The sequence below is a fragment of the Mesoplodon mirus genome, assembly GCF_964341445.2.
Source record: "Mesoplodon mirus genome assembly, chromosome: 18".
In the NCBI taxonomy this organism is placed as follows: domain Eukaryota; kingdom Metazoa; phylum Chordata; class Mammalia; order Artiodactyla; family Ziphiidae; genus Mesoplodon; species Mesoplodon mirus.
The window spans coordinates 63,504,339-63,522,000 of NC_138994.1; the positions used below are offsets into that span (position 1 = coordinate 63,504,339).

The following is a 17,662-nucleotide window of genomic DNA, read 5'->3' on the forward strand; positions in this document are numbered from 1 at the left end:
GGGGAGACCCCTCTCCAGAGGTTGTGAGAAGGGCTGCTAGAGAAAGGTTTTCTAGATCCTGGGAAAAGAAGTTCAAGAGAGTGCGGCAATATTGTCAGTAGAAAAATGGTCTTCATCAAGTACTAGTCTTATAATCCTGAAACTTCATTTTCACCACAGTTTGAAAGGCAGCAAAGTAGGAGAGGCTATACAGGGAAGGGGAAAGACTGAGGAGATGTATTACAGAGACCTCGAAGTGAATGCATTAAAACAGGAAAGAAGGTGCATTCACTGAATGAAAACAAAAGAATAGGAAGTGTCCGAGGTCAGAGCAAAAAGGTTTTAGTTTACCTAGTTGATTCCTTAGGTTTACATCTTAGTTCTCTCCTTATCTTGTATGTATATATAAACTTAGGCTTCCTGAACCATTTTATTTCTCTTTCCAAAAGAGACTAATGGACATTTATAGGAGACATAGGGGCCACTGTAGCAGTTTAGCTGAGGAATGTAATCAGAAACTATTCATCATTTTCTGTCCCCTCCTGTCTTAGGCTGACTGGTTCCCTGATGCGTTACCTGCTTCTGCCACTGATCCAAACTGCAGAACTTCTCATTCGTTTCCAAGGCCTCCAGGCAGTGTCCAGTAGGGAATCAACTCTAAAAGGAACCAGACCAACGTTTGCCAGACCCTTCATTCTGGTGACTGAGGGAAGGAAAGTGTGGGAAGGGGGTATATATGTGTAGTCGATGGAAAGGAAACACAGACTGTCAAATTACTATACCTCTTCAGTTTCTCTTACCAATAGAATTCTTCAACCATATTATTTTTTATTGTGTTTGTATGGGGGAAGTTGGAGATGGTGACCTTGATTAGAATGTGATTTAAGAGGAATAAATGGAGGGAATGAGATAAGGGACAGTCGGTTATGAAAGAGGCTGAAGTCTTGAAATAACGTGACCATCTGTGGAATTTTTTAAAGCCAGAGTTTACAAAAATGTCACTGATAGAGGCTGCCTCCTCATTTCCCGCCACAGGAGACTTCTTGGACTGGAGGCACTTGTTTAATAACAGCTTGTCTTTGATAGAAAATGTTCAGGGCATCATCATACAAAGTTCCAGTAGCAGTGACGCCTACACGGAAGACTTGGAACTGCAAACAGAGGCTGGGGTCACCTCAGCGACAACTGACGCTGTCCAACCAGAAGTTCGATTCTTGTTTGGGGGGGGTGAGGAAGTAGACTGCACTAAAGCACTAAAACAATTTTTTGTCTGTACTTTCTCTTTAATTAAAAAAAATATTTTTGTTGGCGGGAGAGGGGGGTGTTCGGTAGAATTTCACATCACATCTGGAGTTAAAGAAGAGGATGGGGAAGCTCAGCCCTTCACCCAAGAATAACCCAGTAATGACACCTCTACGCGTGGGAAGTGTTTCCCTCCGCACAGGGAGGATGTGAGCCTGCACCCCCGTGGGATTCCCTGCTTGAGATGGAAGAGGCCACTCCGAGGTGGATGCGTATCCAGCAAGAGTGCGGAAGGCTTCGCTGGAGTCAAATACCAGAGGGGAGAGGCACGCCAAGTCGAGGGGGCTTCCCCCAGTTTGGAGGTAGGGGCCGGGCGGCGCCAAAGGGACTGAAGCGCCCGGGGGCCACCGTGGCCTGTGCCTTCCGCTGAGGGCCTGAGAGGGACGCGATGCTGCCGGGCACCGGCTCTGAGTCACGGGAGCCGGCCCGGCCGTGCCCAGCGAGCCAGCGCCAGACCCTGGCGTCCTCCATCTTCTCTCCTGAGCTCCCCCTGTTCCAGCTGCCTGAGCCACGGACCGCAGCACCACACACCCCCGCGGGGGGGGACGCCGCGCCCCATCCCCGCCCCCGGCCCCACCCCAGCCCCCCCGCGGGGGCCCTGACCCCACCGCCCGCGGGCACTGGCTGAGCTCCGAGGCGGCGAGCGGGCCGCGGGGACGCCCGGGAGGGGTCCGGGCCACTGGGGGCGGCGGCGGCCGGGTCGGGGCTCCCCCCCCGCCCGCGCTCGCCGCGGCGGTGGTGCGTCCCGGAGGTTACCGGAAGTGGCCGCGCTCGGCGCTGCCATGTTGAGGAGCCGCCGCTGCCGCTGCCGCCGCCGCCGCCGCTTTGTTGTCGCCTCCTCCGCCTGAGGAGGCTCCCCGAGCGGGGGGAGTGGGGAGGAGGGGGGTCGGCCGCTGCAGCCATGGAGGCCAACTGGACCGCGTTCCTGTTCCAGGTACGGGGGGCCCCCCCCGGGGGGGACACGGGGGGGACAGGGGGGCCGGGCCCGGGGCTGGCGGGCGGGCGGGCGGGCGCTCCTCCTCCCCTCCCTCCCGGCTCCGCTCTCCGGCCCGGCCTTAATCCCCCTTTGTTTTTCCGCCCGCCCGCCTCGGCGGAGCGGGGCTGCTGAGGTGAAAGGAGGCGGCCTCACGGGGTGCGGGGAAGAGAGCAGGCCTCGGGGTGACCCCCGGGCCCCCCCAGCACACAGACACACGCGCGCGCGCGCACACACACACACACACACACCCTTCCCTCCCGCCCTGAAGGGGAAGGGAGGAGGCCGGTCGCTGTCACCACCCGCGGCCCAGAGAAAGGAGGGCGCCGGGCCGCTGGATAGCGCGGTCCGCTCGGCCACGGCGCGCCGGGCCCGGGCCCGCACCGTGGGGTGAGGGGGGTCCCCGGGTCCCGCTCACTCCCCCCGCCCCACTTCATCCATCTTTCCGCTCGCTCTCCGTTCTTTTCACCTCCCTGTCCTCTTTTTGTGTGTGTATGTTGACTTTCTGACAGGCCCCCCCGCTCGAGTCCCCGCGAATAGCGGGTATCCTTGGGCTCCCCGCCACTCCCCCTTCCCGCCGCCCCCCTCACGTTTACCCAGGTGGGGGGCGTTGTAAACGTGTATCCCCTCCCCAAACTTTTTCGTTGGATTTACGTGTTTTCATTCCCAAGCCTGTGCCTGCCGAGCCTTGGCAGCTGACACCCTCTCCCTCTGTCCAGCTCGCCCGCCGTCCCATCCAGCCCGGGGAATCCCCCGGCCGGGGGCGGGGGGGCGGGGGGGCCGGGACTCCGGGAGGCCCCACCTTCCCCTGGGGCGCGTTTCTCTCTCGTCCCACCTTTAGCGTTTTCTCCAACTAAGTGGGGGAGACGGCCAGTGGAGAGAGCAAACAAAGTCCGCTCACAGAGCCCCCAGATGAGTCATTCGTGGGGTGTTGGTCTTCACTTTTTGCAAGAAACTTGAAGGTGACTGTAGCCGATGCGCTGGCAGTCCTCTTGCCCGCCCATCTGAGGTGGGGACCCCTATTTGGAAGACCTAGAACTTATTTTTTCCCCGCTTCGTTTCTGTTTGAAAACGAAGCACTTAATGGGCAGTAGTAATGAGCTCACGGGGAAACTTAGGAACCGGAGGTTAGGAAGCTCGTCACTTTAAAAAGTGCGTTCTTCCCGCCTCTCTTGAGTTATTTTCCTTCTTTGAATAACTTCGTGAAATCCCAAATACGTAGCTTGGGCGCTTGAGAGCTTTTGGAACTAACGAGGAACGGATGCAGAATTTTCAAAAAAAATCCTCCCAGCCACTGGACCCATCCCAGTGGAGTTAATATAAGGAACTGGGTAATTCAAACGGTGCCTACTGTGTAGAGATGGTTTATTGTTTTAAGACATATTCTTTCGAATGTGAGTAATTTGATTTTTAAGAAGGAATGGAAATATATTCGGGCTTCTTAAAATTGAACATACCCAAAATGACGGAATTCACTAACTTGGCCCTTATTGTGATCTAGTATTGTTTTAACAAGTGCTTTGATGAGCTTGGTAAGGTGATAAGTCAACTTAAAAATGCATTGGAAAAAAATGCTACATAACTAGCTTGCATCCAGGTTGGTGTGAAGGTGGCAAATGCCCTCTCTAGAAAAAGCTTTCAAGTGGTCATTTTAAAATATGGGATTAATGGGCCACTGCAGTGATTTTTCACATGAGGAATGATTTAGATTTACCATACTAAACGTGCTCTCAGTGGAGATTGAAAAAAAAACGAGAGTTCTTTATGTAAAGGAAAATCCCATAACTCATTTTTGGAAAACTAGTTGAAAAATCATTTGGAATACTTTTATTATTCTTTTCCTGGGGAAAGCAAATGCCAAGCATTTAATGATCAACTTTTTAATTAGATTTTATATTATTTAATGTTTTTCAGCTATTAAAATCTTTTTTTCCACCTGATGGAGAAGTGTGAAAGCTAATATTTGATCCTGGGCTTGGCAATGTGTGCAGTGAAAATTGTTGGAAAACTTATAATTTAGAGCCGAGGACAGTTGAATGGGTAAAGAGAATATTTCAGTCTTTTCTCTGGAAAGGTATGAATAGACTTACTCAGTTCCAGTTTCAAGTAATTTTCACTGGGGAAATGGAGAGTTAAACTCTCTCATTTGTTTCCTGGAGCATCCTGTTGAATTTATATTTTAAGACAATTTAATACCTGCTTGCTTTCCAAATAACCTGGTGGAAAGTGAAAGCCATATCTGTTAAAGTGTTTGATGGATGATTCTCCTAACAGGACATTCAAGATATGACTCACTGAGGCCAGTTTCCTTCAGAACAAAATCTTTTACCCTCTGGCACTGGAGATTTCATGGTGCCATATCCTACCACCCTGGGTGATGAAATAACATTTCTGTTTTGTTTTTTTGCCAGCCCCAGAAGAGGAAAGCTTGGGCAGGGTTAAAAAAAGCCTTGCAGTTGAAAGAGGTGGGAGATAAAATTAAAACTTTGGTTTGATGATGCCAGTCAAATAAAAGTCTACCCAGAAGTTATATATTTTTAAAAATCACTTAACTGAAGGCAGGCCATGGTTGTTATTTTACCCTGTCTCTCCCTCAGAGAACAAGTTGGGAAAACCCAGTTCCCCTCTTAGAAGGCTTCATGTAGAAGTGTGGGGATCCTAGGAATCCTCAGAGAGTGATTCCCGTAGTGGGCGAGGCATTCTACAGCATTTCACCCGAGAAGCAGGGACCTGGTGTGACCCTCCTGTGAGAGTGAGCTTCAGCAATGCTGTAAAAATACTTTATGTCGCCACAGACATCTGAATTGGTAAAATGGCAGTAAGTGCTTTTAGTACTCCATCGAACTAACGGTTGTTTAGAATTGAAAAATGCCTCTAAACACTGTAAGTCTGAACTTTGTCCAGAAGATTTGCTTTCCCTATTATCTGATCTGTTAGCCTTTGAAATTGTATATCTTGAGCTATCTTCAGCTAGTAACCGTTTGTATACTGTACGGAAGCTTGGGCATCCTACAGCCAGGTTGGAAAAGGGGGTAAGATTAGAGTCCAAATTCTATAAAGTTTTTACTGAAGTCACTTGGGTAGACCCTGACAGTTACAGGAGCTCCATAAATTAAATTAAAAGTGGACTGTAATTCAGTATGAGCACTAAGTCCAGAAAGATACTCATAAGTGAGCACACAATTTCTATGAGTACTTCCAGGACTCAAAGGAAGATTCAGTCAAAATTGTTAAATTGAAAGTGGTTAACTCTGGATATGACACCTCCTGGTGATTTAGGGAAGTCTGGTTCTAGGCTTAGCTGCTGTGCTGCTATCAAGTGAACATGGAGCTGTGTGTGGTAGATGTTCTTATTCGTCAGGAGAGGAGCCCTGTGTGAGTGTGTCTGTGTGTCTCCATATTTTTTTAACTTAATGGAGTGTGATGTAGAACTTAGATTACAGAGTGAAAAGGGTAAATAAGTGTTTAGAGTGTCTGAGATGATGGGATGGGCCCTTCCTAGGACACTGTATGCTTAAAATATTTGGAACTCTTAACCTCTGAGTGCATGTGTCCTTTCAGGATGACAAAACTCAAGCACAGGGGCTCGAGCTCTCTGTCAAGAGTTTCAGAAATAATGTTGATCAGATACAACGTATTAGGAAGAACTATTTCAGGCATTGTTTCCCATCATTCCCTAAATGTTTATCGGTATAGAGGTATGGAGAATTTTGGAAGAATCAAAAGCAAGTGAGTAACTACTCATAAATACCGAGAACCTGACCCACAGTGAAACTCTGGTTTCAGTGCAGCTAAAGCAAGTTGCCAAACAGTGTCCAGCCCCCAGTTTTGGAGTGGGAAAGCGCTTGGTGACAGCCAGTGTCCGATACTTTAACCAGCCCTGCGACTGCTAGGAGAAGATGAAAATGAAAGGAATGCAAATCATTTACAGTTTGTTTGTTTTCTCCTGTTAGTCTGAGTTCAGGGTTTGAACAGCTAGTGTTGCTAAAGGCTGCGGACTTCTGGTGTAAGGTTAAATGAACTGAGAAACAATTGGCAGGTGTTCGCTGGGGGCTGCCTTCACAGATGCCTTCCAGGCTGATTAATAGCAGATTCCATTTCGACCAAATCTGTTAGTAGAGTTAAGTGGAGGCTTTAAAAGTAAACTTAACCACTAGCATATGTATTCAGAGACCTAGATTCCTTGTATTACTTAGCAACAGCCTCTTTCCTCGGTCACTGAGAGTTTCTGATGGAAGGGGAGAGACATCTATTTTCCTAGGTAAAATTGACAAGTAGATGATTACATGTCTGTATGTGTGTGTGTGTGAGTGTGTGGCTTGTGGATTACTGCAGTAAGGTACTGTTAAATAGTTAAGTCTGGGGTGTAATTTTTTTGACAGGTTATTTAAACTTGGTTTCAGCACTGACAGACTAATGCGGACTCATTTCATCAGCTGGTATGTCCCTTATGAACCAGGGTGGTGTGTAGTTTAGTCAGCTGTTTGAAAGCAAGATCACTGTCAGCAGCCTACTTGCAAAAGTTTTGTGTCTGTGCAGTGATTTTAATGCTTTGTGTGGGGAGCTCTGAGAGTAGCTAGGTGGTTGCTGGATCTCTGCTGCAGAGAGTAGCTTACAGGCTCCTTGACTGTTTCTTCTGGTCTCTGTTGTCTGAAGCATGTTGAATTTTGGAGGTCATCGTGAGAGGCTCAGTTTCTGAAGTGTGAATGTTTGGTTTTAGGCCCACGAAGCCTCCCATCACCAACAGCAGGCAGCGCAGAACAGCTTGCTGCCCCTCCTGAGCTCTGCTGTGGAGCCCCCTGATCAGAAACCATTGCTTCCGATACCAATAACTCAGAAACCTCAGGCTGCTCCAGAAACGTTAAAGGATGCCATTGGGATTAAGAAAGAGAAGCCCAAAACTTCCTTTGTGTGTACTTACTGCAGTAAAGCTTTCAGGGACAGCTACCACCTGAGGCGCCACGAGTCCTGCCACACAGGCATCAAGTTGGTGTCCCGGCCAAAGAAAACCCCCACCACGGTGGTGCCCCTTATCTCCACCGTCGCCGGGGACAGCAGCCGAACTTCGTTGGTCTCAACCATTGCCGGCATCTTGTCAACAGTCACTACGTCCTCCTCGGGCGCCAGCCCCAGCAGCAGCGCCAACGCCGCCGCCGTGCCCGGGACGCAGCCTGTCAAGAAACCCAGTAAGCCTGTCAAGAAGAACCACGCTTGCGAGATGTGTGGGAAGGCCTTCCGAGACGTGTACCACCTCAATCGGCACAAGCTCTCCCACTCGGACGAGAAGCCCTTCGAGTGTCCGATTTGTAATCAGCGCTTCAAGAGGAAGGACCGGATGACGTACCACGTGAGGTCCCACGAAGGAGGCATCACCAAGCCCTATACTTGCAGTGTTTGCGGGAAGGGCTTCTCGAGGTACTGCATTTCGCTTTGCTTTGTCTTCCATTATGGTATCAGTACGATCTCTGGGCGATCTAGAAGGCTTGCGTGAGCATAGATGCTCGCAGGCCTGTGCTATTAGAAGAGATTGGTGACAGATAAAGCATTACACCCCCAGGTCTAATTCCAGTTCGGTGTGGCTGCCAAGTGGGGACATAGTGATTAACTGATTGTTTCATTTAAGAAGTGCCTCGGTGGACTCAGGCCTTCTTTCGGCACATCAGTACTTCTTATCACTGCGAAACCATTAGTTTTCAATTCATTTGGGTGGCCGGACCTGAGACGCACTGCACAGATCAAAGAAACACATCCTGGAAGCTGGGATGGCCCTGGAGTCTCTTAAAACTTTTAAGAGAACGTTTTTTTCCATTTTTCTGTGGTTCCTAACATGTCACTAATTTTCATTTTTAAAGTTAACGTAGTAGCAGTTGTCTCTGGCAAGTGTTAGGACTTAAACTTTGGGTATTTTGTGATTGTAAAGAAGCAAGACCTAATATGATTTGATGTTGACTAGGAAAGAAAATTAACAGGTAAAGGACTAAGACTTTTGTTTATGGTGAGAGAGGTAAGGAGGCTTGCACTGGGGGGTGGGGGAGTTGCTAATTCTGCTGTCTCTCTTTAAAATGTCCCCCACCCCTGTCTGCCAAGCATGTAAACATCACAGTAAGTAGCATTTCTCTGTGTGTGTTCCATTACATCTTCTGTTGAAACTCTCTCTTTCACAGGCCTGACCACTTAAGCTGTCACGTAAAACATGTCCATTCAACAGAAAGACCCTTCAAATGCCAAGTAAGAGTTAAAATGACTTATCCTTAGTGTAGCACTTAATGCACATTATCCAGAAGGCTGAGCCAGTCAAATCTCACCTTTCTTGAATAGTCTTAAAATCACCGACTTGAGTAAATGTGGTCCATCTGAATTCTGGTTTTATAAAACATAAACGACAGCTTCTATTTCTGTGAGGCAAGATCATTTAAAAATGTAAATGTTGTTTTTGTTAAGCTACATTTCATTTTCCTTGGGCAACAGTATTTATTGTTATAAGAGAAAAAATTTATTGTCTTGCAAAGGTCGTTGTTTATTTGAAAAGAATAAATGAACGAAGTGCTTTAAATTAACTTCTGGGCTGATGATTGAGGTTGTTTTAACCGTAATCGAAGAAAATACGAATTTTCTCCCAAATGTTACCACTTACTGGATTTTTGTCTGCTATCGCCAAATTGGAGCATTCTCTAATGACCTAAGTTGTAGTAATGAAAAGGTTAAGAATCTTGCTAAAGGAAATGACCGTGTTAGGCGTCAGTAATTCTGGTTTTTTGCTGGAAGTCTTCTTGTGCTCCTTTCAGTTAAATTTTGTTAATGACTGATTTTATTAAGTAAGTGATTTGAATTCTAAGAAAAATCCAGTTGGAGGAAGGAAGCTAGTGTCACTGAGTGATTACCTGCCATGAGGCCTTGGGCCAGGCTCTTAATCCACCAGTAATTTTGTGAGGTAGGTATTATTTTCATTTTACAGATGAAATAAATTCAGATAGGTTAGCTAACTTGCTGAGTATTACATTGTTTAGTGAGTCAGGGAGCTGGATTTAAATCCGGGTTTAACTGACTCTACAGCTCACATCTTTTCACTACTCTGTTGATATTTTTTTCTTCCCCTCAAAATGTAAGAGTCTAAAAGTCACCAGGTGTTTATTATCTTGAGTACAATTCTAGGTAACACATGCAACTAAAATTCAGCTAACTCAGTCTGCTTGCTGACATGAGTAGGGTAATACCTAGAATATAACGTACTTTAAAATGAGTAGAACAGGATAGTCTATATTTAAAAAAAGTTTTCCTCCCTCATGCAGACGTGCACTGCTGCCTTTGCCACCAAAGACAGACTGCGGACACACATGGTACGCCACGAAGGCAAGGTATCCTGTAACATCTGTGGGAAGCTCCTGAGCGCAGCATACATCACCAGCCACTTAAAGACACACGGGCAGAGCCAAAGTATCAACTGTAATACGTGTAAACAAGGCATCAGTAAAAGTAGGTGACACTTCAAGTTGTATTCCTTTGGCGTTTCAGATAGATGGAATCTAGATTTTTTTTAATAATATATTGAAGATATTCTCAGCTGTGTTCTCAGGACTATATTAACGTTCACCTTACTTGTTTCCTCCTGTTGGTAAAGAATGCAGACACGCATCAGTGGACGGTGTACATTAGTGTTGGAAATACGCTTTACGTGCATGTATACAGGCAACGGTGATAACACTCTCCACTAGTTTTGCTTGTAATCCTGCACTGTCTGCTGATAGCGTCCGTGGTAGAAGAGCACAGCTTCCTTGCAGCTACTTTTCAGTGTGTCCCTTCGTCCATGGGCTTTGAATAAAACGCCTTAGTGTGTTAGGCTTGTGGCAGCAGAAGCCATGCTAGGACGCTGCATCTTATGCCAGGCCGTTTTGACTGTTGTTATTTAATGATAGGAAGATTCTCAGGCACGAGTGCCCCCTAACTCCTGATAGTATTAATAACATGTCCTTCATAACCTAAAGATGAAAGCAGTGTTACATAAGTTTACTTCTCAAACCCAAATCTATAGAGAAAAGGGATAACGTACCCATTTGAATGTTTAAATGCTTTGCTTACCTTAAATTCAGAGTTGAAAAGATAGACTATTCCAGGGACTTGTGGATAAAATTCAGTACTTGCATTTACCCAGGCCTTTTTCTAAGATCTCCCTAACCACCAGAAGAAAGTGTTTTCCTAGTTCTGTATTCTATTATATATGTACTTCATGCAGCAGAATAGGTGGCCAAAAGTGAATGGGAAAGAATGGTTAATGTGTTTCAATCTCATTCGGTTTTGCTTCTTTGTAAGTACATTGGGTTTATTATCTAGCATGTCAAGCTTTGTTAACTTTACAAAAATTTACTTTTAATGTACATCGTTGTGGTCAGGTAACTAAGTATGTTACATATTTTGATGAGCATTAATTATTCCATGCTAATATTACCCAAGTTCCATTCTAAAAGATACTTGCTTTTTAATGTAGCAAAGAATTCTTTTATGTTGGTTTTCCCTAGCTCTCTGGATTTTTAAAATTTAACTATTTTGACCAGTAGAGACACAGCAGCACAAAAGATGTACTATAGTAAAAAACTATCTGGTCAAATGATAAAGATCATAGAGGCATGAGGAGTCAGAGTATCTAAGTTCGAACTTTGAAAAACTAGCCACACTTTTTCCAGGTAAATATAGCGTTTCTGTCTTTGTCTTTGGAGCAGCGTGCATGAGTGAAGAGACCAGCAGCCAGAAGCAGCAGCAGCAGCATGTGACGAGCTGGCCAGGGAAGCAGGTAGAGACACTGAGACTGTGGGAAGAAGCTGTCAAAGCAAGAAAGAAAGGTAAGATGAGGCATCCAGTGCTCACAGCGTGGCCGGTGTTTTTATCTAGTGTGCCAAGTAACAAAGTAAAACAGCCACAGCTTAGAGAATTCAGCTTTATGGACACACTTTAAGGAGATACTGTACGCTAGGAAATACCTGGTAAAGTTATTAGCAACAAAGCTTCCAAGCTTCCAAATAAGTTTTTTTTTTTTTTTTTTTTACTAGGAAATAAAAATTCTTAGGACTTCTTGTCAGGTTCTTTCTTTTGACTTAATTTTGTTACACATTTGTAGCCAAATTTGGTCCTTTGCTATGTACGCTCAGAGTTCCTTCTTATGTTCATTTTTATGTCAACCTCCATGCATTGAAGGCTCCTTTTTGTGTTTCTAAAATAGTCCCACTCTTAAAGGTAGATGAAACATCCTTCTGTGTACGTAAGTTCACTTTCTTACAACTGTGTTATTTTCTGCTCTTTAGTGTTCTTTCTGAATTGTATTATTTATTACATATTTCAGACTCTATAATGCTGATGTCTTTGTTCTCCGTCTCACCCTTAATCTAATTCAGTCTGTCACTGGGGCTGGCATTAGCTTAACATGTATGTACTTCAGTTGTTAGTGACTTTACTATAATTGTTACTAAAACTGGGAATGGTTTGCTTTTCTCTGATATATATCTTGTAAAGAAGCAGTTGGAGTATCAGTTTTCGGCACAGTTTTTTAACTTAGTAGTTGTAGCTTTGGCTTCTGGACTACTGTGCAGCCATTTCAGTTAAATCATTTTGTCAGTGTATCATCAGCCACAGGACAGATTCCTAAATTCCATTTTTCCTTCCCCACCCTTGTCATGTCTTACTGTTTTATTTTAAATTCGTAAGGAATCCCCTGCATGTAGGCTCTGCTGTAATTCCTTTGCTGTGTAGTTTCTTCCATCCTTTGCGTTCATGTAGTGCAGCTCTTCCCTTCCTCAGATCCCTTCTAAACATCCTGTACTTGGAAAAAGATAAAAGGAATAGCTTTTCCATATATCTACTGGCATTGGAGGAAAAGAATGCAGCAGTTCAGATAGGCTTTCCACTTTGCCTCAGGTGCTGCTTATTCCTATCTTCCAAATGAATCTTTGTCCTTATTTTGATAAAATGTTTTGTGATAAAGAGAAGGGGTGGAGAACGGCGGGTAGGGGAGAAAAATTTGTATGTGTGTATGTGCCGTGATAATTGCATAGTGGGTTGAAAGCATATTACGAAGGATGTGTTTTGCTCAGAGAAGAAGTAAGAGTAGAAGTGTTTAAGTTACAGAAAGGGATAGGGTTAGGTTAAAAAGAAAACGACGGGGAGGTGGGGAGATGACACACCCACCATGTAAGTGAAAGCTTATTTGGTGAAAACAGGAGGAGAATATTTTTAGCATGCCACCGTCACCTCAAAAGTGAGTTGGTTTTCTCCCTCATTCTTTTCTTCTGCACTCTTCTGTTTGGTATTGTATTTCAGTGTGCTTGCACAATAAGACTCAGTTGTTTAGCTCATCTTCTGATCTGCGTGAAACAAAATGCTATTGTATTCCCATTTGTTGCATGAATCTCTTTGGAAACGACCGCTGATGTTAGAAACTTCTGTGTTCATGTTAGTAAATGTCACGTCTGGGGGGAGAAGAGACTCCTGACCTGAAAACCTGAACTTGAATCAACATGTCCCTTTTAAATATTGGGCTTAAATAAGGTAATCCAAGTTTCCAAACCTGGATGACAATCAGCTCGTCATCTCAGGAGCTTTTTAGATAGATAGGTTTCCCCAGGTTCCATCTAAATCTCACAATTGAACTTCCTGGGAAGCAGTTTTTTTCAAAAAAAAACCTCCCTAGGTAAATGATTTTGATCATCAGCCAGGTTTGGGAATCCCTGATACAGAGTAGGGAGCAATGCCAAGGTTACATCGTGCTCATCAAGGAAGGGCTGCTCATTGACTCAAGGGTCCACCTGAGGTGATTTGACCATGCGTGGCCTGCGGGCAGACCTCCATCTTTAGTCTCAAATGCATTTCTCCGTTTTGACAGCCAAGTCACAGCCAGCACCCCCATCTGTCTTCTTACTGCACTTTTCCGACACACCAGCAGGTGGTGCTGAATTTTGTTGAGGGGTGGTGTAAGGGGTGTCGCCTCTGAGGGAAGTTTTCCTTAAGAAGTGCCCAGGCTTGGCTGATAACAAAGACCACGGTCCCCCAGCTCACTGCAGGGTTTCCTAGCCTGGCTAGTCCCCCTTGGTATGGCTGGTGGTGTGTGGAATACGTACCGTTAAATGACACCAGGCATAAAGTAGGTGATTATGTTAGCCTCAGAAAGAGAAGAAGAAACGGGAGCGGGGAGGAGAGCATAAACCTACCGAGGGATACTTGTTCATTCTAAACAGCGTTAAGAAACAACCAGAAACAACAGGATTATTTAACTAAAATGATTTTTCTAAGATCGAAATAAACAGATGATATTAAAACAGCTTGTTTATCCATCCCTACTTAATGGATTTTTAAAACCTTAACAGAATGTGGCTTCACCTCTGAGAAGGCTTTAGAGTACCTAGCATCGAGGACACACACCTCTCTCTGCTAGTTACAGTGTGCCTTGTGAGAAGATTTTTCTGATTATCTGTTACTGTGTAACCGTCTGCCCAGCTCTGTGTAAACAAGCTCTTCCAGCCCGGCCTGTGGGTGCTTGGTTCTTCCCGGGAAAGTCTTTAGAAGTCAGAGGAACCACATGGAAGTGGTAGTGAGAATACTTAGCCCTACTTGATATCTCTGCCCCCCAGAGTGCCTTGCAGAAATTACCTGATCTTCCAGCATCGCTGTGAGGTACGTAAGTAAATCTAAACTCCAAACCAAAAGCACCAAGGCTAAGCCAGTTGCCTCGGTCTTGTGAAAGGCACAGCATCAGAAAAGAGATCTGCTCTCATGCTGGGATTCCTGGCCCCCAGTCTTGTGCTCAGAAGGATCCTCCCTTCCTGTTGACCACAGGGTAGAAAACTATAATTTAATTTATTACATGTTTGTCTTTTTTAATTAAAAGAAGTCGATTCAGAAACTGAATTGCGTTCACTGTTTTGAGAGTCTTTTGTCTTCTTATTTTAGAAGCTGCTAACCTGTGCCAAACCTCCACGGCTGCTACGACACCTGTGACTCTCACTACTCCATTCAATATAACGTCCTCTGTGTCGTCTGGGACTATGTCAAACCCAGTCACAGTGGCAGCTGCAATGAGCATGAGAAGTCCAGTAAATGTTTCAAGTGCAGTTAACATAACCAGCCCGATGAACATAGGGCACCCTGTGACTATAACCAGTCCATTGTCCATGACCTCTCCTTTAACACTCACTACCCCAGTCAACCTCCCCACCCCCGTCACTGCCCCAGTGAATATAGCACACCCTGTCACGATCACGTCTCCAATGAACCTGCCCACGCCTATGACGTTAGCTGCCCCTCTCAATATAGCAATGAGGCCTGTAGAGAGCATGCCTTTCTTACCCCAAGCTTTGCCTACATCACCACCTTGGTAAACAGTATTATAAAATCAAAATATGGGTTCAAGTAAATATTTACCAGCAACTTACTTTTAGTTTATTAAAGCAAAAAGTAAACCATGAAATTGGGAGATTTATTACATTAGTTAATAATAGTGTAGTAGCATTATTCTCCAATTTGGCTGGGATTGTTCAAAGTAGGGTGTGTATGTCACTTATCACTGGACCACTTTAGTTTAATCAGAAATTCCTTTTAGCTGACAGCATGGCTTAAACAGGATAGTAGTTGGCAAGATGAAACGCCGGAATTAAAACCAATCATAAAAAAGCAAAACCCATTTCAAAATTAAAAGGCAGCATTACTGTTTTTGATCCCAAGAAATCATTTTATTCTGAACACTAGCAGAACTCTTCTCCCCACGTATACAAGGTGGATGGCCGATTTTAACCTGAAGTTCTAAATCCACGGATTGAGAGCTAGTGTAAAACTGTCTGTGTTTATTGTTTTTATGAGTAAATACATGCATTGTCATAATAAAATGCATTTCAGAGAATATGCATTTGACCTTTGGGAATATGTTAATTTCAGGCAGCATTCCCTATGGGAAAGGTGATACCAGCTCTGATATGCAAAGCATATGATAATTTATCATTCTATCTTCAACATATAATAGGGATTGTGACCTGATATTTGGAGATGTAAATACTGCTCAGCATACTAATCCTGATGGAATATAGCATCGTAGTTGACTTTTTAAAAAAATTTAAAAAACAAACAAACAAAATATACGCATTGTGTTTTGGTAAGAAAAGGCCGCAGCTGACAGAGGAGAAGTCAAGTGTGCGGACAGGCAGACTCCTAACAGACGGAGGCCGATGGGACTCCTATTCAGGGGTCAGGGAGTACTTTGGAACAGTTAAGATATCTTGCTTTAATTGGAAGACGCTGGAGGCACTGGGCTGTGCTGTGCCCCTCTCTCTCCCGATCGGAGCCTGTTGGTGTTTCAACAGGGAAAGGTGTGTCGGTTGCTCGGCAGAGTTGATGTCTTCTAGTAAATTGTACACAGTGTTTATTCTAACCACTAACTAGGTAGTGTGCCCCTTCAGAACAAGCAGAGTGTATCTTCTTTTTGCTTTTAACTTTCTCCTTCTGTTTCTTAAGTACTGTGCAGATTTGTTCAACTTTGTAAATATGGATATCACGTTTTTTTCTTTGAGGAAACACTTGTATCAGCTTCGTCGGGTTTTCAGGGAGACAGCTGTCTGCACTCCCTGCGGAAATGCAGCAATGACTGTGCACGTTGAGACGCGTGCTTTTTATTTCTTAGCAGGATGTTTTATCTCTGTACATAAAGTAGAAACCCAAAGCTAGGGAGACAGAGACTCTACAGCATCATGCCACACATTCATGTTTCTAAAGCATTGTGTTTTGAAAAAGAGTTACTAAAACCAAGACGCTGTGGTTTTCTTTTTTTTAAGTTGCAATATGTTTTGGGGTTTTTTCCCTTTTTTTAATCTTGCAGTTAAGAGAAATGGACATTAGTTGTGTTAATCTTGCAGAATGTTTGCAGGACTGACTATCAAACTGGATGACTTCCATTTATACCCCACTGTGTCAGTTCAAGCATCAAAATACCTTGCATCTGAGGCAGACTTCCTACATCAGGGACAGGTATCTGTGTGTCATTATACAAAACAGTTCGAGGGGGTTGAACTACATAGTAAAAAAATAAAATAAATAGTACTTAGTGTAAAATAATTTTATAAATGATCTTTTGTACTTTAGGACATTAAATTGTACAACTTTTGTATATATAAAAGCTTAGGAACTTTCTGTTTAGCAGGAAGGCAACACATTCCTACACTTTTAATGTATATGTTTGTTATAATGTCCATGTAAACATGCCCTATGTTTGTGCCTTTTAATTAGTTTGTCTCAATAAACAAAATGTAGAGAAAAATATGTAGCTATGACTTTGTTACAACTGTTCCTATCCACAGTACCAAAATGGTTTGTTTTTAATATGTAGAGCATTATGTGTGGACTACTGGAAGGACTCGTGTAGGGAAGGCCCGTGCGTGGCCCTGCTGAGGTCTGGATTGGGCGGGTCTTGGCCACATTTGGAGGAAGCCAGCGTTTCCCGGCATGCAGCCCCAGGACCGGGTTCTGGCTCTGCCTGCTGGGACCTGCCGTCTCTCTCTGGCTGGGCTGGCAGTCACAATCCTCCATGAGTGAGATGGCCCCAGCTTCCTCCACAGTGACCCAAGGAGCAGTCCTCAGTGGGGGCAGGTGTGGACCCTACCCCCAGGCTAGAACCCTGAAAGTATTAGTTCTTTAAAAAAAAAAAAAAAAAAAAAAAAAGATATATACTAGGAATGATTGCTTTATCAAGTCATTGTATAATAAACAGGAGTGAGACTTCATTGTATGACTTCAGTTAAAATAATATTTTGTATGCATTCTTTATTCACTTAAGCTTGTCTGCAATAATAAACCCACGTCGTGTCTTCTTTTGGGAGGGAGAGAGTTGGCAGGCTGGGGGTGGCAGCGGGCCACTGAAAGCAGGGGCCAAGTAGGTTGTGTGGTGAAATTCTCCTGTCTTGGAACTGGAATTGAGTTTTGATGCTGATGAACTGATTCAACCAAGTGTTGAAGGCAAGACGGCCACCGCTCACGAAAAAAGCAGAGAGTTTGTTTTTCTCTTCTGGTTGTAACCTGGTTGGGAGCTTCCCCTTTATCAGATTGGCAGCTAAACAGTTGTATTAGATCATCCTCAAATCTGACATCCAGCCTGTTACGCTCTAGGGCTCGCTGCTTGGCCTACATTTGCCTTTTATTGTGTATCCATTTCCCTCCTAAGGTGTGCTCCTAAACGAAGGTTTCTGTGTAAGCAGATGGATGATTTTTCCTGTCAATACCAGCACTGTATTACTAACATGCAAAAACTGCAGATTTATTTTGACAAATTAAAGTTAACCGGTCACAAATGTTATGATGGATTGCTTAATACCTCAGAAGCTTCACCATTTCACCATGATGATAGAGACATTTTTGAAGCACTGCTTCTCCAGGTGTACACGTCTT

At 44.5% G+C, this 17,662-nt stretch overlaps 1 protein-coding gene across 5 annotated transcripts; it reads left to right on the forward strand.

The window, feature by feature from the left end:
- Positions 1-1,934: 1,934 nt before the first annotated feature.
- On the forward strand, positions 1,935-17,568 carry VEZF1 (vascular endothelial zinc finger 1). Of its 5 annotated transcripts, none has more exons than XM_082605413.1 (6): positions 1,935-2,215; positions 6,975-7,669; positions 8,419-8,482; positions 9,526-9,727; positions 10,966-11,088; positions 14,186-17,568. In XM_082605413.1, exons 1-6 carry the CDS (start codon positions 2,183-2,185, stop codon positions 14,611-14,613), a joined length of 1,545 nt encoding a protein of 514 aa, XP_082461539.1. In that variant the 5' UTR covers positions 1,935-2,182; the 3' UTR covers positions 14,614-17,568. The 5 variants fall into 5 exon arrangements, with proteins under 5 accessions (XP_082461539.1, XP_082461540.1, XP_082461541.1 ...); XM_082605414.1 differs by having other exon boundaries at positions 1,936-2,215; positions 10,969-11,088; XM_082605415.1 differs by having other exon boundaries at positions 1,936-2,215; positions 9,544-9,727.
- The last annotated feature ends 94 nt before the right edge of the window (positions 17,569-17,662 follow it).

Coding starts and splice junctions, on each gene's coding strand:
- VEZF1 (XM_082605413.1), top strand. CDS start 2,183: ATGGAGGCCAACTGGACCGCGTTCCTGTTCCAG. Junction 7,670..8,418: donor TGCGGGAAGGGCTTCTCGAG/GTACTGCATTTC, acceptor TCTCTTTCACAG/GCCTGACCACTTAAGCTGTC. Junction 9,728..10,965: donor TAAACAAGGCATCAGTAAAA/GTAGGTGACACT, acceptor TTGTCTTTGGAG/CAGCGTGCATGAGTGAAGAG.